We start from the raw sequence: 27,964 nt of genomic DNA, 5'->3' as shown, positions 1-27,964 counted from the left end.
CACCAAGAAATCACCTACCCACCGAGATGGCAATACTCACCATGCTACCACACACCACTTGCTACGCAACTTCCCATAATTTTTGCAGCACTTGTATGGTGAGTAGAGCTCTATGTTTCATTGGCAGATGTGTAATATTTCCTTGTGCATGAATATGATATTTTTTTTTTTATCTGCACAGTCAGACTTTAAAAAAAAAAAATGCAATTGTCAAACATGACCTTGGGACCTATTTGAGACCTGAAAAGGTTAAAGAAAACTAAACGTCTGTCAAGCTGACTCTGCAGGTTTTAGAAAGAGTTTTGTGAGTGCTGGACTAGAGGGCAATGATGTTAATGAAATGTATTGCACATTTAAATGAGCAATTTCCAGAATGACAGGCACCCTCTTAAGTCCCAAAAGCCAAACTCTGTAAAAAGAAAAAAAAAAAATGGCTTACCAATGAAATACCCAGAGCAAGAAAAGAGAGAAAGGCTGCATACAAGAGGGCCAAAAACAGCCAGGACCAAAATGATTTGGACTCCTTCAAAACTAAATCATGTACGAGGGTGAAATCTCTGATGATGCTGGCAAAAATAAATAACGTCTTTTGTGTGACTCTCTCTCTCTCGGTTCACCCCACTTCCCCTCACCACTCACACTCCATCCCTCCTCTTCCTCACCACTCACACTCCATCCCTCCTCTTCCTCACCACTCACACTCCATTCCTCCTCTTCCTCACCACTCACACTCCTTCCCATATCTTCCTCACCACACACTCAACCCTCTTCATCACCATTCACATCCCATCCCTATTCCTCACCACTCACATCCCCATCCTATCTCTCATCATTCACATTCCAAACCTTTGCAACACCATGCACACCCCATCCCCCTTCCTCACCACTCCCATCCCAATCTCTAACCATTCACATTCCAACCCTTTTCCTCACCTCTTATCTTCTCCCGTCATCATCCATACTCCATATCTTCTCCCCTCACCACCTTTACCCCATGTCCTCTCTCCTCACCTCTTATTCCCCAAATTCTCTCTTCTAACTACCTGCACCCCTAGCTCTTCTGCTTTCACCCCCACACCCTAACTCTTGCCTCACACACTCTCTTACCTCAGGGTGTAGTGCCAATATCTGCTGGAGCTTCTCCCAGTCATAATCACAAATGCCAGATGAAGCTGCCACAAAACCTGGTGTTGTCTTGTCCTCCTTGAAGGCTTCTGCCCATTCCTCAATGCTATAATGTTTGTGAATTGTTGTGAAGCATTTGTGCTGTAAGAGGATAGAAACAAAACTGATAATACTGTAAAAATTTTGTTTGACTTCTGTTTTGAATATAACATAGGTCAGATGGTTTCAACTGATAGCATTCCTTCATCTTGCTCTGTCCTACACCAGCTCTCTAGTAATACCTCTCTATCTAAGGTCACCACACACCACCTCATCCCTTTCTGTCTACTGGCCAGAGTCTCAGTGCTTCTACACCTTCTTATCCACCTGTCCGGGTCCATCCTCTCAACATGTCTAACCCATCTCACTTTTCTTTCTACTTCCTTCCTGATGCTCTCCCTTTTTAGTTCTTATGTCCTGTCATCCAGCTTCACTCCACATTCCATCAGGTCATTCACATGTTATCTTTTTCTAGTCTGGCTACAGTCTTCTCTTATCCCAATTTCACTACTATAAAATATGACATTCATAACACAAGAAGCAAACACTTTCCCTTTTGTGGACATTGAGAACACTTGGATGTGATGAAGATGAGTAACAATTCTCTTGAACTTTTTCCAACCACTGACCACCCATCCAATGACACCCTACTCAGCACCATCCCCTGTACAGATAACACCAACAAGTAGAAGAATTCATCCAGCATCATAGATCTTATTAGTCTTCTGCAAGTGGTGTGGCAGTGCTCCTAAATCTACCACATCTGAAATCCACTACTTGCCTCAAACAAACCACACTTCACTAAATCTCTTGTAAAACCAATAACTGCAACCAACACAGAAAATCCTATTACAACCCACACCCTTCCTTCATACAGCACATGGCCAGTTACCCAAATCTGAAGCCAGCCCAGTGTCCCACCCACAGATTATGACTTCAATCTTCCCAATATTTACTCGTGAGACCTTTGGACTGCATACCTTTTCTCCACTTTCATAATTTTTCAACCAATTCTTCCATAATCTTTGCCATCAGCATGAAATAACCTGGACAAAAGAATTCCTATGGGGCAACTTCCTCTGGAAGCTTGTGATAATGCCTCCTTTACTGTTATGAACAGCAGTAGACTCAGGGCTGATCCCTGATGATTCTCACTCTTAACCTCAGATTCTGTTCTAACTTCCATTCACTCTTAGGCTGCGTACACAGAGAAAGCAGGTTGCCTGCACGGTGGTTTCCGGCGTCGACCCGCGCTGGTTACCTGCGCGTGTAGGTGTTCACAAAGGAAGCAGGTAACCAGCTCCGACCCGAGCGCCATTAAAGAAATGTTAAAAGGACAAGGGGATGTTAAAGAGACAAGGTCGCAGTCAGTTGTGATCTACCAGACATACAGTGAAGATGTCAAGCTTGTCATCTGATGAGTTCATATTGCTTGACAGTGTTCACCCAAAGGTTTTCATTCATTCATTGCCAGACGCCATGTATCCCAAACGGGGTGGCCAAGGGCTCAGAGTTAATTGTTTTACAGGGAGGGGCACTAATCCTCCACCAACCCCACTTGACACGTAGGGAGAACGGTATGCCAACAGCATCTGGTGTTCCCAGGCGGTCACCCATCCAAGTACTAACCAGACCCACCCAAAGATCAAAAGGAAAAAAACAGCAACATATGAAATAAACTGCAAGAGAGAACAGCTTGGAGAGTATCACCATCTTTTTTGTGATCTTAAAAAGGAGTTATATTAGTTATTCCCAGAAAAAAATGCGGGAATAACTAATAGCCTTTCCATCACAAAATGTTTACATTTGTCTTTGTTTCCATACCGATCCTGAGTCCAAAATGACTGATTCTGATTTAAAAAAAAAAAAAAATCTGCATATTACTTGCGCGTCACGATCTCCACAATTTCACGCCGTCGCCAGTCTGTACACCTCTACCCGCGTGGGTTGAGCAGGCAAGAATTGTCCAAGGATTCTGGAAAGCGAGTTGAAGCAGGCTGCCTGCTCCGACGCGCTCGACCCCACTTCTTCTATGAACACCCCCATTTGTTTGTATGGTTTAATTATTGGCGCAGGTAAACCCGCTTTCTCTGTGAACGCACCCTTATGCTACTTTTAACATTGGCATACATCACCATAACTCCCAGCCATCTAAATGCCCACCTTACTACTCCTTTTGGGACTCCATGAAAAGCTTTTTCTATGTCCAAAAAATACAGTTAAATCTCTAGCTCTTAACCAAGTACTTCTCCCACAGTTTTTACAATATATATTGCACCTATGCTTACTTACCCTGGCATAAAACCAAAAATATCTACTCATTCCCTTATTAATTTGCCCATTACTCTTTCACCACTCTCATGATATAAGACAATGGTTTCAAACCTATAATTTCCTTGGTCTAATGCATTACGCTTACCTTCAAAGCAGCTCAAAATGGAGCTGGACCTCCACTCCCTGAGTACCACACAGTAATGTACAATTGTGGTAACTAGGTCAAAGAAAAGTTCAATACACAGTTCACCAAATGCCACAACACTTCAGCTAAGATACTTGATGGTTCTGTTACTTTACAAGTTTTCATATTGGTTAACAGCTGCTTGACCCAACCTCACTCTATCTAAACAGCTGGCCCATGCCTTGGTTCAAATGGCATTAAATCATCTTTTTTCCACTCAAACTCCTCACTCAACAGCCAATAACAGTGGCTCTTCCATGCTTCCTTCTTCCTCGCATAAAAAAAAAAAAAATCAAATACATTTTTCACTTACTACATCTTTACTTGTTTGATTTACCTGCTTTGCAATTCTATACGGTATATATCACTCATATTTTCTGAACCTTTTGCCTTCTTCCAGTTTCTCTGCTTAACAGTAAATACTTCCTACTTTAGCCTACATGATTTTCCTACATATGGGTCCTATGGGGTGGAAAAGAATACACACCCTTTTCTCAGCAACATTAACACACAAAACAAATGTTAAAGAACTAAACAATGCAACAACTCAGATTACAGCAGCAGACTGCTGTCTTTAGACTTAAAATATATAAATTAAAACACAGTTCAGAAAAAAGTACAGTACTGTAATACAAATTTTGTACCTACATATATACAGTACCAAGACATAAATCTTACCACTCTTTGCATATAAGCCAGATATGAAGACCTAGTCTACATGCCTGAAGATAATGCTGTTATAATGCAATAGGTTACTGGAGTATGAAAGGACAGTAGTGATCAAAAATAATACGGTAATGTCATTAACCTTTGTTTCCTCAAACCTACTCCTACTTGATTCTAAGGAGGAAAAAAAATAAAAAATAAAAAATAAAAAAGCACATTTACAGAATTCACCTACTGTAACATACAGTAAATCCTCGTTTTTCGCGGCTTGGATGTTCCGCCAAAACCGCACGAAACGCGAAACGTCGAAGTGCGAAGTTAAGAATCAGTGGGAAAAATAGAGAAGTGTTTCAGTGGGACATGTACCTACCCTACCAGAAAGTACTATAACACCAAACAAAATTAAATGAAGAGTGTTTACTAGTGCTAAAGCGGCATACACAATAAACAAGTACCTGAAAAGATATTAAAACTGTTATAAAGAGCTGCAACACCAAAAATCCTTACCAGAAATAAAGTGAAGACTGGCTTGAGTGGCAAGTGAAGGTGTGTTGAGGGTGGATGGGGTAGTTCCCAGTGTCACTAACCAAGGAAAAACTGCCACTTTTCACCAGATTATTTTATTTTCGACATCAAAGGCAGTTAACTGAACCATGGTCATTTTATGTGCCCTCTTTGTCACTAAATGGAAGGAAGAAATTATAACATTATTTTACTCACTGCAGGAAGAAAGGCTGTAATACAGTCAAACAAAATAAAAAATTGGTGGGCTGAGTCTACCATCTCTGTAATGAGAAGGTTATTATTCTTTCCTTCCTTAAATATTGATAAGCTTTATTTTACATCCATTTTAGGTATTTATCCATCAAAACAAAAATAAATAGTGTTACAAGAAACATGTAACGATTCTTTGTTAAGAAACAGTAGCACGACACGGCTGAAGATCGTACGTTACGATCACAAACAATAACAAACTCATGTGTGTTTACTGCCCAGCTGGACCTGTTGTATATTCACGACACAGCTGAAGATCGTACGTTACGATCATAAACAATGACAAACTCACCTGTGTCTATTGCCCTGATGGACCTGCTGTATAAAGATCATGGAAAACTGTTGCATAGAAAAATGGACAGTGCCTAGACTGAGCATTGGTAAGCATCGTCTGCTGGCTGGGAGCATCGAATTGTGGGGAAATTCGCAAATTGTGAGACAACTCGGAAACTTTTTTCTTGCGGAAAAAACGAGACGTTGAAGTAAAATGCATCCAAATACGAGGACTTACTGTATTTTTAAAATCTTATGAGAAAAAGTAATTTGCATCCCAATTACTCCACAACTGGACCCTTTCCACCTCTCTCTAAACCCAACTCCATTTTCTGGACAAGATATATACCAAAGAATTTAACACATTCTTAACTGAATTTCAAGCATGCTACAAACAATATGAAGCACAAGAGGTTAAACAGCAACAAAGAAATATTTTTTTAAATGACAACAAAAATGCTGCCTCTGTAAGGAAACATTAACATCTGTACACATGGTTACATTTAAATACGACACTTTTTATTGATACTACATTGCATGCCTTTACTGTGCTGTGTAGGCTGTAAAGGGATATATGATTAGTCAGAAACAAATGAAACATGTGAATTATCCACCAGAAATAAAAACCTACAGTTACATCCTTGGTTGCTGGTATCGTTATTGCAGTTTTTCTTCATTGTGGTCTTACAAAAAAAAGTACAGTAAAACATCGATATAACAGACTTCAATGGACAAGAATTCACTTTTATCAGAATCGAGGAGCTACTGGACTAAATTCTTATTTATCGGAAAAAGTCCGATAAAACCAGAAGCAGTCTGGACTGCCTGACCACTTCAACTCTGTTCACCACAAAATGGTAAATAAAGGACATGTTTATCAGTGTACTGTACAGCATTACTGCACATACCATACCATTAGATTATTGTTGTGAATCTATAATACAGTACAGTACTGCAGTGGTAGTGAAAACAGTTTTAAAACCGTTGGTGCGATCCAGACTAATGTCTGATATATCGGAAAAAGTCCGGGTTAGCAGGGGGAAGTCCAGATGTCACTTTTATCAGAATTTTGCTTTTCTCAGAATGGCTTGGGCCCCAATTAGTCCATTATGGTGAGGTTTTACTGTATTACCTTTCCAAATTACAGATAAAATCACTTTGACTGCAAACAGGCAGTAACAAAAAACAAGGAAAATGAAAGAAATCATCAGATACTGTGCTCCTTGCTGTGAAAGTTTTAAAACAAGAAAACAATTCCTGTACTGTATTACCCTTTTGAGAAATGCATTATTTTAACAACATAGAAAATAACTAATCTGCTTTTCAGTACTGTTCTTGTTCACAATGTAACAAAAAGCATGTACTGCATTAAATCCTCCTTATAACTCTTCATACATTACTCTGACCAGACAGGTGAGTTACAATAAATGTGACGATAAGGGTTAGCGGTGCAGTAGGTCACTGGGCACAAATCAGTTACAGTGGTAACAGTGTTTTGCAGCTAATGCACCAACAACACCGAGACATAATTATGGTTTATGTACCAGTACTCCACAGTCACTTAAAAAGTGTCTTAGTAGATACCAGTAAGAGATATAAACTTCTGATTTGATTGGAGTAATATTCAAAAGTATTCAAAGGATTATGTCAGAGTTAACTTGGCTATAAAAATGAGAAATGTTGCTTTAATTATGGGAACTGTCTTACTCACAAGTCCAGAAACTGATGGTCAGGAAAGGTTAATTATGAGAAATTTGTTCACACCAACAAAAACTGACTGTTAATCATGTCTGCTCAATGATTACGAGAAATATGTGAGAAGAGCTGTATGATTCATGACCATGATCAGATCCAGTTCTTTCAGTCTGTTATAGGGGTTACATTTACCACTAGCTATTATGGTAAAAAAAAAAAAAAATAAAGATTTAAAGGCCCCAAACCAATTACAGCACAACTCCAAAAATCTGGAGTGGTTAGGATCAAGAGGCTTTTAGAAAATTAATTTGTTGGATAACAAATTAATTTTCTAAAAGCACAGAAACATACCAGTATCTAATTAGCATTCCCTTTATTATTAACTGTATCCATCCTCAGATTTATCATCCAACAGTCATGGTTTGGGTGTTTAAGTGTAAAAACTTGTCAATAAACAATGATGACTTTTTTTGTCCATGAGGACAGATTCACATAAAAAAAATTTGTCCATGAGGGCAGATTCACAGAGAAAATTATAAAGTCAGTCATGTGGCTCAAGTGAGTTCAGAGTGAGAAAGATTGGATACTGTAAACTACTGTGACAATTTATCAATAGAAATTGGAATATTTGGAAATCTGGAATTCAGATTTTAGGGATTGCACTCATTAATTTCCACTTATTCTTTTATTTGGTTATTGTGGATTTTCATTATTGTGGGAGTTTGGTGGACCAATTAACTGTGATCAAGGAAGTTTGACTGTACACATATATACAGAACTGTACAAATAATTTTTAAAAGCAGCACCTCATGCCATTGTTCCCATTTTTTTCTTACGGTAAGTAAATCACATATAAGGCCAGACAATATTTGTGGGGAAAAAAAAAAAGTAAAACAAAGGCAATTACACAAAACCAAAACACTCTTAAACACACCCCATATAAGGGGAAGTTTGGGTGTAATGGTAAGGAGTACTGGGTACAGATGCCTGAATACTAGTACACCCATATCCTGTTATCCGGTGCACTGATAACCAGCGCTTTGCTTGACCGAACACAAGAAATAGGAGAACAGTCCCACAATATGAACAATCCAAATATCCATCGCCTCGCTAGTCTCACACCCTGCTTCTCCAGACCGACACCCCGCCTCTCCAGACTGACATTTCGTCACTCCCTAGGTTTGAAATGAGGCTCTCCTGGTCTTCTCTTCCTCCCTCCATCCCCTCCCTTGTCCCCCCCAATCCCTCCTCTCCCCCCCATCCCTCCTCCTCCTCCTCCACCACACTCAGCACTGCCAGGCATGTCTCCCTCCCTTCCCCCACCTCCACTTGTCTCCCTCTCTATCCCCCCACCCTCCCCCACCCCCACATGTCTCCCATGTGTGTGTGTGTGTGTGTATCATTTTCCTAACTGTTTGTGTGCTTTTCGGGAGCATTTTACGGATGGATTGGGTGCCAACAGCATCCACTGACCTGGAAACACTGGCCAGGCTGTTTAGGTGCCCTGAAGCAGTGTTGAACACTGCGCATCCCACCACCCGACCCTCCTGCATGTGATGTTTGATGTGCCATTTTTAGCAATAGTATTGTTTATAAGGATAATAACATTACCTATGGCATTTCTGTGTCAGTCTCTGTTGATTAAGCAAGGTATATGAGCGTTTGGGTTTGGGTCTGGAACGCATCTCTGGTTTTCCTTCAGTATCTTACGGAGAAAATTGCTTCGATATCTGACATATTCCATATTTGCTGACCGAATACTTCCACTGCTACATAACACTGCTGGATATCGGGGTATGGGTGTACAGTACTGTACAAGTCTTTGTATCAATTCACTGATGTCATGTCAGTTCACATTTTTGCAGCTTTAAAAGCAGTCAATGTCCCAAATTGACTGGTATCATAGCTATGAATCAGAAAATAACTTTTTTTTTTTTTTTAAGAGATCACTCAGTCTACAGTATTTGCCGGTGGATAGGGCGGCTCTTGAACCTCATAAAAAAATGTCCAAAATTGGGGGTCGTCCTAAACACCAAGTATAAAATTGTAACCTCTACATCCTATGGATATGGGATCCATGGGTATGATAGGGAACATTGCCAAACACTCACCTTGACCCTTGTTTCCATTAATATAATACATATACAGTAAAACCTCAATATATCGGACTAATTGGGGCCCAAGCCAGTCTGAAAAAAGCAACATCAGGACTCCCCTCTCGACCTCCTCCTCCTTTTGTTATGCACTGAGGCTTGCTTGTCATTCATGCATTTACTCTCTCTCTCTCTTTCTCTCCCTCTCTCTCCCCGCACTGGGCACTTCTATTTTACTTCACATATTTTTGTCTTCGTGGTCACCTTCATCTTCACCTTCCCATCCATTTTTACCTTCACTTTCAGTTCACTCTGACATTCACAGTCACTTTCATATTCTCTTCCATGCTCATTTCACATTCACTTTCACCTTCACACTCACTTTCAGTATCACTCATTTTGAATTTCCCTTTCACCTTCACTTGCAGCCTTACTTTCTCATTTTCGCTTTTACCTTTACAATTATTCACTCACCTTCACTTTTGCCCTCCCTTCTTTTACTATCACATTCACTTCCACCTTCACCTTCACTTTCTCTCACCTTCACTTTCACTTTCAACTTTTCTTTCACCTTCACTTTTACCTTCATCTTCACTTTTATTCATTTTCACCTTCGCTTTCACCATCTTCACTTTTACATTCATTTTCACCTTCACTTTCACCCTCACTTTCACCTTCACTTCACTCTCACTTTCTCCTTCACTTTCACCCTCATTATCACCTTTCACCTTCACTTTCACTTTTGACTTCACTTTCACCTTCACCTTCACTTTCACATTCATGTTTACTTTCACCTTCACTTTCACCTTCACCTTCACTTTCACATTCATGTTTACTTTCACCTTCCATCTTCACCTTCACTTTCACTTTTGACTTCACCTTTGCCTTCACTTTCACATTCACTTTTTGTTTCACCTTCACCCTCATTTTCACCTTCCACCTTCACTTTTGACCACTTTCACCTTCCACCTTCACTTTTACTTTTGCCTTCACTTTCACCTTCACTTTCGCACTACATTCACTTTTACCTTCACAATGCCTTCACGAACCTTCATTTTTTCATTCACTTTCACCTCTCTCTCCCGGAGACAGAGAGAAGGGGAGGATATATAGAAGGAGAGAGTGAGGAGGGACCAAGGTTATGCCTATCTCCCTCATTTGTTTATGGCAAGGGGACGCCACTTGTCATTTCTGTATTTATTCTCTCTCTCTCTCTCTCTCTCTCTCTCTGTTGACTTCAACATTCCATATTCACTTGTACTCTCTTTCACCCTCACTTTTACACTCATTTTCAGTTATTTTCAATTTTACCTTTCTCTCTCTCTCTCTCACCGGAGAGGGGATGGGGAGGAAGAGAAGGTATGGAGAAGGAGAGAGAGAGGAGGGACCGATGTTATGGTATCTGTTCCGTTTGTTTGTTTATTCGTTTACTCCAAGAGAGGACTGCTTCTGGTTTTATTGGACTTTTCCTGACACATAAGAATTTAATCCACTTGGCTCCTCGAGTCCGATAAAAGCGAATTCCACTATACTGAAGTCCGTTATATCGAGGTTATACTGTACTGTCAAAAACTGTTGATATTACTGTACTAACATCATCATCAAACACAATTTGTTTTCTATATGAAGGCAAAATTTTTTTTTTTTTAAATATATATCCCCATGGATATGGCCAAGAGGACATAAGATGAGTAACCTACAAAGCCCACACCATGAACACCATCATGTGTCTCAGCAGTGACTGGCTGGGTTGCTTACAGATTACCACCGAATGCAGGGTTGCCAGATCTGATGCACGGCTCATTACCAACAGTGATAAACAACAGTGACATTGCTGTTATTCCTGGTGGATTAACTTCAGTCCTACAACCACCTGATGTCTGTCTGAACAAACCATTCATGGATTGCATCCTTGAGCAATGGAACGAGTACATGATCAGTGGTAAAAAGTCATATACAAGTGGTGAGAATATGTGTGCTCCATGTCTGGATGTGCTGTGTGATTTTATTATCAAAGCATGTAATGACATTTCTGTGGAAAAAGTCATCAACTCTCAAGAAATGCGGAATATCCAATTCAGTGGATGGCACAGAAGATGACATTTTGTGGGAGGATGAGGAAGAGGAAGCCGATGCTGAAGCTACACCTTTGAATTCAGAGTTTGATCATTATGACAAAGAACTGCAAACTTTAACCCAGGATGAAGTTGATGAACTGATGATGTCAGATGTGGATGATACTGATTTTGAAGGTTTTTAATAAATGACTGTCGATGTGATGACTTTAATAAAACGTAAATTTCCTTTAACCTATTGTGTAAAATTCATGGTAACATGATTTTAACTTTTGAATACAGTATGAATTCATACTCGAATAGTACATGAATAATCCATTTTAATATCAGAGGTGGCACATGCAGCTTAGACAGCCTGTAAAACCCACAGAAGAAGCTGGTTTAAAGTAAACCTAACCAAAGGCTGTGTTGCTCAGCATCGTGTTATTAGTACCACTTCACTGGTCAGTGGGAAGAGTGATAAAGGATTTGGCTTACTGGGGCGGCAAGTTCCCAATTATTAGTACCACTTCACTGGTCAGTGGGAAGAGTGATAAAGGATTTGGCTTACTGGGGCAGCAAGTTCCCAATTATTAGTACCACTTCACTGGTCAGTGGGAAGAGTGATAAAGGATTTGGCTTACTGGGGCAGCAAGTTCCCAGTGTCTAAAGAGTCGGGGCTCATCTTATGCACAGAGTATACCCCTAAACTCACATTTTATATGGAAATATTGGGAGTAGTGTTATATACAGGTTGGCTTCATACACCGGCAAATACAGTATATAGGCATCACCCCATCCATATGTGAGGCATCACCAAGGATAGTTTAGCTTAATGATATTAATAATCATCTCTGGCATACTGAGTATAACGTACTAATCAAGGTCTATATAAAAAAAGTCTGTGTACTTCTGTTGGAAAACTGATTCTCCTCACATATGATGGCTTGTGATGTCACATTGCAGATGGCTATGAGGGCTGGAGTGCATCTACCCAACCAGTTATGCCTTAGCTATTTTCAGGTGTGTTACCCTACTCACCACGTGTAATGGTCCTTCAGCTACTTTAATCCACATTTTAAACATACCATCAAAGATAACATAGTAGTATGGTACCTCATAAAAAAAAAAAAAAATTACCCACTCACTGATTTCTGGCAGTTTCATAAAAATGCCACACCGATGGGCAAAAGCTGTACTGTATATATGAGGTGCTACCCAAAAGTTCCAGTAATCTGAATAGAGGAAGCCAACCATATACAGTTTGCCTTTTGCTGCTAGGAGAAGTCAGCAGCACCCCTTGTGCATCAGTGTGGCCCCAGCCATGTCTGTGAGCGGACGTGTTGTTGAGTTATGCTTACTATTGTAATGTGGTGTGTAGGTGGTTTGGTGGTTCTGCAATGGCAGACATCGCGGAACGAAGAACCTGCATAAAGTTCAGCTTCAAGATCAACAAGATGGCTACAGAAACTCACCAGTTGCTTCAGCAAGCCTTTGGTGACAATGCCATGTCCCAAAGCAGAACATTTTTCTGGTACAAGTGGTTCAAGGTAGGACGAACATCTGTCAAAGACAATGACCGTTCTGGACACCAGAAAACATCGGAAATGTTCGTCCGGCTATCCTTGCAGATCGTAGACGAACTATCCATGATGTTTGTGATATCGCTGGACTGTCATACGGGAGCGTGCAATGCATTTTGTCGGACGTGTTAGACACGAGGCGCATCGCTGCAAAATTTGTGCCAAGACTGTAAAGTGATGAGCAGAAGGCACATCGTGTTGCACTTTGCAGGGAGCTCAAGAATCAGGTCAGAGATGATGCCACCTTCATCTCCAAGGTCATAACTGGTGATGAATCACTTGGAGACAAAGCAGCAGTCTTAGCAATAGAAGTCTCCCAATTCACCGAGGCCAAAAAAAAGCACGTCAAGTTCACAGCAGTGTCGTCGATGTTGATCATTTTCTTTTATATCAAAGGGATTGTTCACAAGGAATTCATCCCAACCAGTCAATCTGTCAGCCGAAAGTTTTACTGTGAAGTATTGCAGTGTCTGAGGGCAAACATCCAAAACAGTGGAAGAACAAGGACTGGGTCCTGCATCATGACAACACCCCCACCCACACATCCATTGTTGTCTGGCAGTTCCTAGCTTCCACCAACATGGTAGTCATTCCCCACCCACCCTATTCACCTGCCCCTGCCCCCAGTGACCTTTTCCTGTTTCCCAAGCTGAAATTACGACTGAAAGGGCGTCAATTTGACTCGATTGAAGAGATCCAAACAGAATCGCGGGAGGTGCTCAAGACCATCAAGCCTGATGCCTTCCAGGGATCCATGAACTCATAGAAAAAAAGCTGGAACCACTGTATACATGCCCAAGGGGAATACTTCGAAGGTGACAGTGAGAACTAGGAGGTAAGGTAACTTATTTTCCTACAATATTCAAATTACTGAAACTCTTGGGTAGCACCTTGTACTTAGTCTCCGTTCTAATATTGTTTTCTTTTCCCACTGTGTGGTGACATCACAGCTTCTGTCCACTCCCTGTGCGTGAATCTGAAGAACACAAACCTATTTATATCTGAACCTTGGTACAGTACTAGTGTTGGCAAAACTGCCCCAAGGCATAATGAATTCTGATGGCAAAACTGCCTCAAGGCATAATGAATTCTTACTGGAATGTCTCTAAACATTAGTGAGAAGCCTTTAGGAACAGATTAATTCCTTCTGGATGCCACTTATGTAACTCTTTTTCCTATCAAATTTTATTCAGCTTGGGAGAGTACCATACCAGTGAAGGATGAAGTGGAAACTAACTTATGAAAAAGAGAAGGGGAGAATAATACATATGGTAACAAACTTACTGAAACTATGCTATGATCAGGATTTTGCAGTCGGTGAAATAACAGGCCTATTCAACATGATGTGGTAAAGGAATGAGCATGAATGAGCTCAGGCAGAAGGGGATGATTGCAGGGGCTGATGGACATTATGGAGGAGGAAATTCCCCTGCAAAGTTACTGATTCTTTCATAATGCATTCCATCACAAAAGGTACTCACATGCTGTAGATGCCAGTACCAGTACTGTTATACCTGCTGATGACTGCAAAAAACTACAAAGAGTATTTTTAGTACAGTGTTCAAACCTTAGCCAGTGTTTTAGCCATCTCGAAGGTACCAACTGTGTCCATATTGGCAGCAATGATGGGTATACCAGTCCATGTCAGCTTGGAATTCCTGAAGGTGATAGTCCGTTCTAAGTCAACCTGACAGGGATATAAAAATATAGAAATAATTGTTGAGAAGATATCATGGTACAATACTAATCTATGGTGGTTACTGTACTGTGCTCTACTGCACTGCACAGGCATGTACAATAAGACAAAGTAACTCTGATATTCACGGTTAGCCTCTGTATCACCCTACACATTTTTATTCAATATGCAGAAATCTGTGCTTATGAAGATATAGGCTACAATATGAATGAAGAAGCTCTTTATATATTGCCAACATGAAATATAATCATGTACATTGTACACTCCAGTTACAATCTCAAAAAGGCTACAAATGATCTGCTATAGCCTATACCAGGCATTTAATTCAGTGTAGTAGTGGCATAGCTATGGAGGGGGTGGCTGGCTCCCATCCACTCCTATTGGATCCTTGGCTCCCCTCACTTGCACTTTATTTGAAATTCCATATAATTTAACACACTAAGAATCACTGGGGTCCTTCTGAATTGGACTTGGCCTCCACTCTGATGGAGACCTGACAACACAGCTAATATATCACAGTACTGAGTACAACTACTGAAGTAGCTAATGCACTTGGTACAATACGCTACGGAAACTACAACAACGTATGCCAGGTGTACGTGGTTAAAAAAAAAAAAAAACCTTCTTTGGGGCTTTTGTTTAAATATGGGATGATAATAATTTAACCCAGTATCCATGTATCAAGGATTTTATTGCACTGACATAAGTAATCCACATTATCCTAGCTTTATATGACCCATAAAACAGCAAATGCATCCCACCATCCATACCAATCTCCCTCCATCACACCTGGAGCTTTAGGAATCTTACTCATACTTTTGCCATACAAACCTGGAGAATGGAATGGCTGAAGAGTCACTATTGTGAACATGAAATAGGGTACAAAAAATCCACACTGGTAGTGTGGGTTTTTTGGTGAATGGAAACTCATCTTGCAACTTATTCAATAAGCCTAAACAGTGTGGAAAAAGGCCAGGGTTCTCAAGAACCAAATAGAAGTCTATCTATCTATTCACAGTCACATGCCTTAACCTCCAGAGGGGGTGACCTTCACAAACTGCCTTAGTTTTACCCAATGCTCTTTCAACAGGGTGCCCTCCCTTCAATTCACAGCAACCTCATTAATATACCTCTCCACCCTAATCATTCACCTCATCTTCGATGTTCCCTTCCTCCTTTTCCCTTCCATCTCACTCATATACACTCTCCAAGTTAATCTTTCATTCTCCACTCTTCTCACACAGCCATAGTATCTCATGTTGCTTCTAACATTTTTAAGAATCCGCATGAACATCACAATCCTCCTAACTTCCTCATTTGTTTGTCTGCCTCTTCACATATACCAACACACTCATCTCAAATAATTCATTTCTGTTCCTCTCGCTGGGAAAGTCCTATTTTCTTGCATGGACTTGACCCTTTGACTGCCGATGACATCACTTGACGCTCAATCATGCTACTGTCACTGACGTTAATATAGCAAGCTTTAATAAAAAAAACTATGAGCAATACCAGTGTTCCAGGAACTACCAAGTACTGTATGTCTTTTTTTTTTTTTTTTTTTTTTTTTTTTTAACAAATGGAGGAAGGAAAAACAAAGGAACAAAAATAAGTCCATGTGCCTAAAGGCATCCTCCATTCACAAAATACTTATAACAATTGGATTTAAAATTGAGAGGATTAAATGTATGTGGGAAGCAACTCCCAGGAAGTGAATTCCAGAGAGTAGTAGTTCTGGAGATAAATGAATTTTGATAAGCAGAGGTTCTGCATTGTGGGGGAAAGGGTGTGAATTCATGGGCGCTCCCAGCTGCCCAAGTATTTCGGGAGAAAATGTGAAGGGGAGGCATAATTGAAGCCAGTTCATTAGAGCACTTATGGTAAAAATATCAATAAATTAGTGCTAAAGAAGCAACATCTTGACGTACTGATAACGGAGGAAGATCCTGCGTTATGGCAGGATTAATGATTAATCTAATGGCTTTATTTTGAATTTTGTCCAACTGCCTCAATGCAACTGCTCCACATCCACTCCACAGCAGTGAACAGTATTCGATCTGAGAACGCACATGACTTTTGTATATTGTGGCCATCTGCTCGTCAGTGAAGAACTCACGAACTCTATACAGTACATAAGTCCCAGTTTTTTAGAAGTATTTTTAGCAAGGGATTTAACATAAGCTGTCCAGCTTAGGTTGGGGTTTAGAGTAACACCTAAGATATCAATTGTAGCGGATATAGGACTACTGACATCATTTAATATTATGTGTGAGTCTGAGGGATTCTTTCTGTTGGAGAAATTAATGTATTTAGTTTTCTGAGCATTAAATGAGACCAGATTTTTTTGTCCCCATTGATTAATTTTAGAAAGGTCCTGGTTCAGAGAAATTGCTGTGTTTGTTTGGGAATTTATAATATCAAATTGTGTAAAGGAGGTACTAAATGTGAAAGAACTGTGAAGGGTCGAGTCATCAGCATAAGAGGGTATTGGGTTGTGCGTGACAGATAGGAGGTCATTTATATGAATGAGAAAAAGGGTTGGCGCCAAAACTGATCCCTGAGGTATGCCAGCATTTATGGAATGGAACTGAGAATAAATTCCATCTACCATGACCTGTATTTTTCTACTATGAAGGTAAGAAGAAATTAGAGGAACCAGTGATGCAAGGCCATAGTGTGACATCTTAGACAATAAGGCCTGGTGCCATACTCTGTCAAATGCTTTTGAAATATCAAGTGCTATTGTGTGTGTTTCACCATGTTGGTCTATTGTTTTATTAACCCCTTAAACGCGGTTGTGTACAGTCGTTCCCCCCCCGAGTGGTGGGGTTGTATCGCGGTCTGATTACCTGTCGGAAAATATTCACTAAAATTCAGAGATTAACCCTAGAACATTATACTTGGTATGGCAGATAGTACTTACATTCAGCTTTCTCCAGAGACAGGTGTTGAGCCTTCGTGGACTACCCAAGGACTTGTGGAGACTTGCAAAGTTGGGTAACCAAATCTATACTTTCACACCTCCAGCAACCCGGTTTCCCCTCTACCACAGCCTCATTCAGTCACAGTAAACTTTATACTACAACGTAAAGGTAGTTAGGAATCCATATTTGTACAATAAGCAATGAAAATACGGCTAAAATCAACGAAGCGTACGGCCGACATGCATCGCGGCGGCGGTCTTCCCGTCACTCAACAAACATTTCCATTTTCACAGCTAAAAACATGTATACTACATTATTTTCAATCATATTACTTCCCAAAAGATCACCACGGTGCGCTTTTTATTCTGCCTTACGCCCGCCACTTTATTCTCGTTCCTGTCGGACGCTTGCACTGACTGGGAAGAGCTAGAACTCGCCATAATGTCACTTTGAAAGCCTGCAGTAAACTGACGCTAAACAGGGGCAAACCGTGAGAAAAAAAGCTAGTGTTACAACTGGGGAAACAAGCGTTTCCTAGTAGCATAAACTGCTTGTGAGAGGAGAGCGCAGATTTACAGTTCTGAGCGCTGCCATGTATCACAGCCAGGCTGGCCGGGCCGTGGTGGGGGGGGGACGGGGGGAAAACGCGACACTTGGCAACAACTGAGGTCAGTAGTACAAAGGTAAAGTATGCTAGTTGTAGCTAGAGGGTGGTGGTACTGATAGACAATACCAGCTGGAGCCTGCTTGCCCGCGGTTATTCAAAATTTACTAGAATCGCAAATGCGACGATCCGCCATTATGTCCTTTTCGCCGAGCGTCGCAAACGCGACGATCTGCGTTTAATGGGCTAATCTGATGGGTGAGAAGGCAAAGAATATCTACAGTTGAATGTTCTTGTCTATATCCATACTGCAGATCATTGATCAATTTATTGATTTCTAGATGCTTGACTATGTGTTTCTTGATTAGTGTCTCAAAAACTTTATCGAGAACGGAAGTTATTGCAATTGGTCTATAGTTTGATGGATCAGAAGTTGCCCCCTTTTTAGGAACAGGATGAATATTTGCTTCTTTCTACGGGGCTGGAAAATTTGAGGTACAGATGCATAAGTGGAAAAATTTTGCTAAGACAGGAGCCAACACTGAGGAGCAATTTTTAAGTACTTTTGAATGAATTTCATCTGGACCAGTGGCTTTGTCTGCTGATAGATTCTGTAATACAGCTTGTACGTGTCTGGTGTGAATCATGAAAGGAGGTATTTGTGAGGAATTAAAATCAAGTACAGGAATATTATGATTTTCTGAATTTAGGGTTGAGTTTGTTGAAAAAATGTCAACAAGAAGGCTGGCTTTTCCGCGTGGGTCACTTACTAGATTTCCATTGGGGGACTGTAACGGTGGAATGGAAGAGGTGGTAGTGAAGTTAGTTTTAAATGAATTAAGGGTTGACCAGAATATTTTGTTATCATTTGGATTGTTTAGTAGTTTGTTAGCTTGTCTATGTAGAAAGTTTGATTTAGAAAGATTGAAAATAGTTTTGGCATGGTTTCAGATATTTTTATAATAGTTGATGGCTTCTTTGGTTTTGGTCCTTGTATAAGTGTTATAGGCTATTGTTTTATGCTCTGTTACTCTAGCACAATTGTGGTCAAACCATTTAGGGGAATTACATCTTTTTCTGTAACTATGATGTGGAATGAATGTTTCCATGCCAACTTTAATGAAATCCTGTATGTGGCCCAATGTGGAATTTGCATCGTGGGAGAAAAAGGAGGTCCAAGGAACATCCATGAGAAAATTTTGAAGTCCCTCCCAGTCTGCCCCGTCATAGTGCCATTTAGTCATCACGACAGGTTCAGAGCAGGAGGGTGTGGTAGGTGTGAAACTGGTGGCTTGAATCAGACAATGATCAGAGGATCCAAGGGGGGACTTCACTTCGACATTATAATTATCTGAATTGGTTGTTAGAAACAAGTCCAATAGGTGGGGATTTTGATCGGGGTTGTTTGGTACATGGGTGGGTTGACTGACTAACTTGGTGTGATTAAATGAGTCTGCAAATAGCTCACATTCAACACCAGAGTCATCAGTTCTGGGTGAATAAGTGAGCCATTCGACATTATGGATATTAAAATCATCCAGAATAGTAATTTCTTATGCAGTATTAATGTTGAGGTCATTTAGTTGTGAAGACAGAGAGTCAAATAAACTCGGCTCTGATGGGGCATTAGGGGAACGATACACACAACAGAAATACTTAATTTTACCAAAAGAATTTAATTTGTACAGTATATGGAATGGTCGAAAAAAGGACAATTAAATTTAGTAATCTCCAGGGCAATTTCTGATTTAGCAAGGCAATATACACCTCCCTTGAGTCTGAAATTTTGTATCAAGATATATCCAGGAAAATTAAATCTAGCTAAATCAGAGGTGGAGCTTACTTGTGTCTCTGTCAGAAATAGCAGATCAGGGGATTCAAACTGGAGGAAATTTTGAACAGAGTTGATGTTGAAGTCCCCTAATATTGCAAAAGAAAATTTTACTGCACTGACGAGCAGATTTAGGGTGCCGCAACACTGGGGGTGGCACAGTCGCTTGATGACGACCGGGAGGGCCCTGTGCAGACAACCTTTTAAGCACCCTCTGCTTACCATCCACACTGTCATCATGTTTTTATATATACTGTACAGTACAGCATACGTGAATAGCACTCTGACAGAAATGCACATGATATCTTACAGTATTTTCTGGGCACAGCTCAGTCTGCTGGTGTCGGCATAGGTGTGGTAGGGGAAGTACACAATTAAGAAACAATGCAGAATTCACATTAATAATGCTGACTGAGTTATCCCCACCACACACAAGAAATCACCCGGCAGAGTGGAATGTTATGTATGGGCCATCCTGTACTGAATATTCATATACCGGTATGTGTTCAGAATACTGTACTGCATGACACTACTTTTGATGTGCATACTGCTCAAATACTGTACTGTATTTGTGAGCATTATTATTTGTCATTCGTGGTAGGTGGGAGTGCTCACCATCCACTCACTCAATGTAGTGCTGCTCTTGGGTGGCTGCCCTTTCCTTTCTTCCTACCTTCTTTTTATGTCCTTTTTTCCTTCTTTCTTTCCTCTTTCTTCTGTCTAAGGGTCACTCTACACTGAGTGACAGGCTAAATGATTTCCTGTACACCAAGAAACCATTTCCTATGCTGGGTGGTAACTATACAGCCAAACTATGGAGCCTGATGGTTTAATGGGTAATAATGGCACTAATCGGATTGAGCCTGTGTCAGGTTATATCCAAGGGGTGGTCGTTATTTACTGCTCACATGATGCCACTCAGGGATGAGTGAGGCTGGTCATTCTCATCTTAAATGTCAGGACCAGCTTGCCTAGCCCTGGCTCCTACACTCCTCATGGGGCAACACAGAATTTGATGATGATGATGACTAGTTGTCACTAAATCTCATCACAGCACACAATACACAGTTCATAAACCTTCATAAGTCTCTAGCCCACACTGTGAATACAGTACTATACTTTAAGTACTGTAACTATTTAGGAGTACTGTACTGCAGGAAAAAGAATAATAAATACAGTCAAGTTGTCTATGGCACGTGCTTCTATGGCACAGATTTCTATGACACGGAAAGGTGCCAGACCCTCTCAAAAAAACAAACCATGCACTTAAACTATACCTATGGCACAGGCGCAGCAATGTTTGAAACGCACAGGCAAATTCCCCTGGCGGCCGGAGAGTGAACCTCAGCCCTCGCCTGCCGTTCAAGCCCCGCTCAGTGTGTAGCCAGACCGCTTGTTATCTGATCACCCTCCCATTTTTTTGTGCCTATTGTTACGTATTGTGTCCTTTTCTATTTATTGTCTTGTGTTTAATTTGTATGTAATACATGCATTGACTGATTGCTTGAATGTGTGCATGTGTAAAGTGGGGAAAAAAAGGGGAAAAGTGGGGTGAAAAGGGGGACTTTGGGCGAATGTCAAGAACCAAATTGCATTTTCCTACAGATTTAGTTATTTGTATGATGCGATTTGCTATGGCACAGGCGTGGTCCAGAACCAATTAACCATGCCTTAGGCAACTTGACTGTACTGTACACAAATTCCAATTCTTTCCGATGAAAATATAGACATTTCCCTTTAATGATACGCATTGCACCATTTTATCTGTTATACAGGCCAAATACATGCATACAGAAAATAAATCCCCAAAATGGTACAGTATATACACAATATACTAACAACCCCAGTATCTGAATGACTGATAATCTGTAGTGCCCTTGGTGTAATTTTTTTTTTTTTTTTTTTTTTTTTTTTTTTTAAGCATACCATACTGATGCTGCAAAACTGGATAAACAGAACAGATACTGTAGTGTCCAGAATTAGTTCAAGATACTGAAATGGCATTAAATTCGGTGGTAGTAATAGTACGAGTAGTAGCTGCAACCCCAGGCTCATCTGGACATGAATCCAGTGGACTGCAGGCTGAAGTTCCCCTTCTCCTGCAGGCAACAATCCTCCTTTTGAGATAAGGAGGATGTGAAGAGATATTTTTATTACCAAGCAGCAGAGATGCCTCACTATATCAATGCCATTACATGGAGGCATCCCGCACCTGCACCAATGAATATGGAAGACTAACTATTTGGCTATACTGTAAGTGGAGTGATGTTCTGCTTCAACCTCCCACAAGTACGGCAGGAAAGTTTCCAACAGTTGGCAGTCCATTTACTACTTTATGTGCTCTACGAACTTACTGCACAATATCACAGTGCTAATAGGAAAGCAAGAAGCCATTACAGCAAATACATAACATTTAAAATTGGTATGATTATTTACAATGCTGTACTTATACAGCACAAAACTAATGCCATGCAGACACAATGTACATGATATGTAAAATATATTACGTGAGTGTCCAGGGCGGTGCAAGCATCCAGCTCCTGAAAACATATCTACATTATTACATAAATTACTTACTGTCCATAACACAAACAAACCAAGAACCTTTTAAGCAACAGTCCAACAGTATATTCTGATATATTATTCTCGCAAGCCATCATCCAAATCCAACATTCCAAAAATAAACGGCAAGATCCTAACTAAAGAATGAAGAATGCACAAAGCAGCTATGCCTACTAGAGTAAAACATTAACAAGGAACCCGGTGGATTGAGCCATACATCTATTTACTCACTGTCCAAGCCTTTAAAATTTTCACATGATTAAACTGCTTTCCATGAGTGAAGCTCTGCACTAACACTGCAGCCCACCATCCTACACAACCTAACACATTTGGTGGGTGACTTTAACTGTAAAGAGGTGAACTGGGAGGAATGGTACTCGGGAGGCGGCGAGGATTCGTGGGACACTATGTTATTCAATATCTATTCTATCTATCTGTATACCTAGGCTGCTTCCCCCATGGAAAGGGAGGTAGCCGAGACAGGACGACACACTCCCCATTTACTCATCCATTCAAACACAGTCAATCGCATCTTAGCCTCAAAGGGGAGAAGGGACAGATCCTCACCGCACCACACCACACATGGGTCAACTGCGCAGTGCAATCAGTGACATCCGCAGCAGGACCCAACAGCAGAGCTGGTTTACCCCTGCCACATCATAATAGACCCATCCCCTTACTCGCACCTGACCTGACTAGCTAATCAGACCAAATGCGGGAGAATATCCCCTCAGGGCTGCGTCATCATTTACTCATTCACAATTTCTCTCCATTTATTTCTGTCACGCACAGCCACTCTTCCTTGCTCAACAGACATCCCTCTCGCATCCAGCGCTCTCTTCACACTGTCCATCCATCCTATTCGTGGTCTCCCTCTCAGCCTTACACCTCTCACATCAGATCTAGTTATCTTTTTCACCAATCGCTCATTATCCATTCTCTCCATATGTCCAAACCATTGCAACACCCTCTGCTCAACTCTAAGAGCCATCTCCCGAACAACTCCAGTTCTCCTTCACACTTCATCATTTCGCACTCGAAAATTATATTATTAAATATAATAATGAATAATGTGATGACACAATGGGTCAAAGAAGAGACACGGTTTCGAGGTAAGGACACACCAGCAAGGTTAGATTTACTGTTTACCAAAGAACCCGATGTAATAGAATCATTGAAATATCTCTGACCTTTAGGAAATAGTGATCATGTGGTCACTGAGTTCCAGATGTTAATAGGGAACGTCGAGCCAAGAGACGAGCTTCATAGACAGGTAAGATACAACTTTGGGAAAGCAAATTTTACAGGATTGAGAAACTTTTTTGAAAATGCAGATTGGAGAAAATTCAAAGAAACAAGCGAGATCCAGAGGAAGTGGAATATCTTTCTAGACCTCTATAATTTGGGAGTGGAAAAATTTGTACCAAGAGTAAGAGGGAAAGAAAACAGGAAAAAGGAGTGGTTTAATAGAAGGTGTATGATAGCAAAAAAAGAGAGAGATAAGGCATGGAACAATTGGAGAAAGAGAGGTAACAACAGAACAAAGGAAGAATATAAAAGAACAAGAAATGAATACACGAGAATACGTAGAGAAGAAGAAAGGAATTTTGAAAAAGGTATAATAGACAAATGTAAGGATGAACCCAAACTGTTTTATAGATTTGTTAATGGCAAACTGAAACAAAAGGAAGGAATCACCAAACTGAAAGTAGAAGGAGAGGTCTATAAGGAAGCGGCAATGCAAGTAGAAATAATGAACAAACGTTTCCAGTCAGTTTTCACTAAAGAAAAGGAGCTTGTGGAGGGGGAGGGAGTGATTAGAAATGTACCGGTGATAAAAGATATAAAAGTGGAGGTACAGGAAGTGTATAAATTACTGGAAACGCAAGATGTAAGGAAAGCCCCAGGACCTGATGGAATTTCTAATTGGGTACTGAAGGAATGCAGAGAACAACTGGGGGATAAAATTCACAGTTTAATTGTGTGCCCTCTGGAAGAGGGGAAAGTGCCACAAGAATGGAAGAGGGCAAATGTGGTACCAATTTATAAGGGAGGAAACAGGGAAGAACCCCTGAATTATAGACCAGTGTCTCTAAACAGCATGGTCGCAAAATTGTGCGTGAGAATCCTGAAAGACAGATGGATAAAATATCTGGAAGAGATGAATATTTTGGCTGAACGTCAGTTTGGATTCAGAAGTGGAAGGTCAAGTGTTTCTAACTTGTTGAGCTTTTACTCAAGAGCGATTGACGTGGTACAGGAGAGAGATGGTTGGGTGGATTGTGTGTACTTAGACTTAGAGAAGGCCTTTGACAAGGTACCTAAGAGACTAATGTGGAAACTAGAATATATAGGAGGACTGAAGGGGAAACTTCTGGAATGGCTGAGACTTTCTGAGAGACAGACAAATGAGGACAGTAATAAAGTATAGGATGTCTGGATGGAGGGAAGTAACAAGTGGAGTCCCTCAAGGCTCAGTGTTGGCACCAGTAATGTTCCTGATTTACGTAAATGATATGGTAGATGGAGTGAACTGTTATGCAAGTCTGTTTGCTGATGATGTAAAGATCTTGAGGAAGGTAGAGGTTGAGGAGGATTGTAAAATGCTGCAAGAGGATTTGGATAGGATACACGATTGGAGCCGGACGTGGGAAATGAAATTTAATGTAAAGAAATGTAAAATATTGGAAATGGGTAAAAGTACCAGGAGGCCATCACTGAATTATTTGTTGGGTAATGAATTAATCACAAAAATGAGAGAAGAGAAAGATTTGGAAGTGCTGGTCCAAGATAGTTTGTCACCAGAAAAGCACATTAACAAGATAGTTGGAGAGACTTATAAACTCTTGACTAACATAAGAGTAGCATTTCATTATATGGATAAGGAGATGATGAAAAAAATTGATAGTGGCCATGATCCGCCCCAAGTTAGAATTTGCAGCGGTAATGTGGTCCCCACACAAAAAGAAAGATATAAACAAGATTGAGAGAATACAAAGAACAGCAACCAAGATGGTCCCCAGTCTGGCAGACCTGTCATACAGAGAGAGGCTGGAAAAGCTGGATTTGCCTTCCTTAGAGGAAAGGAGAAAGAGGGGAGACATGATTGCGGTGTTCAGGACCATGGTGGGAGTAGATAAAATTGACAAAGAAGATCTGTTTGTATGGGATAAGAGAGCAACAAGAGGACACGGAATGAAATTGAAAAAGTCAAGCTGCTTGAAGGATATCAAGAAATATAGCTTTCCTTACAGAAGTATAGACTTATGGAATAGCCTGGACAAAGAGATCGTCCAGTCTAAAAACTTAAACGAGTTTAAAGCTAAATTTGACTTATTGAGAAACAGCGACGGAAACCCAAGAGCATAGCACACTCCATGTATATCACAATTAGGTATATTAGGTAAATACTTAAATATTTGGAACGACTTAGACAAAGAGTTGGTGCATGAGAAAAACATTCACGTGTGTAAAGGTAGACTTGATAAATGCGGATATGGAGACAGGACAACACGAGCATTGCTCAATTCCTGTATACTACAAATAGGTAAATACAAATAGGTAAATACACAGCCAATGATCTCAGTGAAAAAGACCTCTCATGGATAAACACACATGCACAGAATGGTGAGGTTCTCATTCAAGAAAAACCTGACTTTCTAGACATCAACAACCACCATACCATATGAAAGAACCTCCTCCCCTGACCTCACTTTATATACTGCCACATTTGCCATTCAGACCACCTAGAAAGAAGCCAATATCCAATATCCACCCAGTTCCAAAGAAAGGAAGTTCGTCTGACCCCTCCAATTACAGACCAATAGCTGTCACATCTCCTCTTGGTAAGGTATTTGAAACTTTAATTAATAAGCACATTGTTAAACATCTTGATTCCAACAACTTAATTAGTGATAGACAATATGGTTTTTGCCACGAAAGATCCACCATTGACATACTCAATCTCTTAACTCATACCATTCATCAATCAATTAATCTTTTTGGAGAAACTCATGCAGTAGCTCTTGATATCTCTAAAGCTTTCGACAGAGTATGGCACCGTTCCCTGCTGTCCAAACTCCCTTGCTATGGACTAACGTCTTTTGTTCCTTTAATTTCTTCATATCTTAGTGACAGAAAATAAGAGTAAAAGTAGATGATGTATATTCCAATTTCCACTCAATTAATGCCGGCGTGCCGCAGGGATCAGTTCAGGCGCCAACCCTATTTCTGGTTCATATTAATGATCTCTTATCTGTCACCCACAATCCTATTCACTCATATGCAGATGACTCAACACTACATAGTTCATTCACACTCAGACATCCATTTACAAAGTCTAATATCTCCACCTCTAAACTCAATACAGCCATCTCCATAAATCAAGATCTATCTACAATCAGTGAATGGGGACAAAACAACCTTGTCTCTTTTAATGCTAGTAAAACTAAATACTGTATATACAGTTTACTAATAGACAGATATTGCCAAATTCATACATTACCTTCAGTGCTACTAATATTCCCATCTCCAAAAGTATTGAAATTCTTGGCGTCTCACTTAACAGTGCCCTCAGCTGGACCTCTCACATCAGATCACTTGCTAAAACCGCCTCAAAGAAACTTGGATTATTGTACAGAGTCCGTAACTTCTTCGCTGATGAGCAGTTAGCTATAATTCTTAAGTCATGTGCGCTCTCAGCTTGAATATTGCTCACCCTTGTGGAATGGTTGTGGAGAGGTTGCATTAAGACAACTAGACAAAATTTAGAACAAAGCTGTTAGAATCATTAACAACCCTGCCATTACATATAAACTACCTCCCCTGCAAGTAAGAAGGAATGTTGCCTCCCTTGCATTATTTTACAGATATTTTTTTGGCAAATGCTCAGACGAAGTTGCGTCCATGGTGCCACCTCTCCATGCCTTCCCTCATTCTACACGGGCATCTGGTAGCGCTCCTGACTGGAATGTCACTAAGCCATATTGCAGAACTTCTGCCTAACAGAATTCTTTCATTCCCCGAACTGCATCTCTCTGGAACTCGTTTCCCCAGAGTTGTTTCCCTCCAAATTTCAACCCACAACTGTTCAAGTCTAACTGTTACAGATATTTTATGAACAGAGGACACCAGTAATCTGGTGTATGGATTATTTTTTTTTTTTACTCATTTGTTTTTCCTTCCTCCGTTCTGTTATTTAAAAATATATATATATATATATATATATATATATATATATATATATATATATGACCTCTCATCTGATTAGGCCATCTTAATCATTACAGTACCTCAACATAATCATTACCTAGCCATAATTATACTATAAAATAAAAGCAAAATCAGTCAAAAGCATAAAAACTAGAAGACTAACTGAGCACCAGTAGAAGACTGGATCACTAACTGGCCAAGGCATTTTTCCATCAGGTTAGCCATTTTAAAATGGTGCAAGAGTGAGTGAGTGTGGAGTGAGTGGACACTGAGTAAATCAGGGTGCAATGGAAGGAATGAATGAGCCAGTGGAGAGTGAGTAGATGAGTGAATAGAGGGTGAGTAGTGAGTGAATGAGTAGGGGAAAAAGTGAGAA

The 27,964-nt window shown here is 40.4% G+C and overlaps 1 protein-coding gene across 1 annotated transcript in view; it reads right to left on the bottom strand.

Moving 5' to 3' along the window:
* Window positions 1–27,964, bottom strand: part of LOC145410060 (GMP reductase 2-like) — a 104,609-nt gene that overhangs the window by 39,913 nt on the left and 36,732 nt on the right. The window contains exons 2-3 of the mRNA XM_080280276.1: window positions 14,328–14,447; window positions 1,108–1,266 (exon numbers count right to left, since the gene is read on the bottom strand). Coding sequence (XP_080136402.1) covers window positions 1,108–1,266; window positions 14,328–14,447 — 279 coding nt within the window. The remainder of the gene's footprint in view (window positions 1–1,107; window positions 1,267–14,327; window positions 14,448–27,964) is intronic.

This window comes from Coenobita brevimanus, chromosome 84, assembly GCF_032717465.1.
Source record: "Coenobita brevimanus isolate Jiangsu-jjx chromosome 84, ASM3271746v2, whole genome shotgun sequence".
Taxonomy (NCBI): Eukaryota; Metazoa; Arthropoda; class Malacostraca; order Decapoda; family Coenobitidae; genus Coenobita; species Coenobita brevimanus.
Note: the sequence above shows the minus strand (reverse complement) of the source record. Positions and strands in the feature narration are given on the sequence as shown.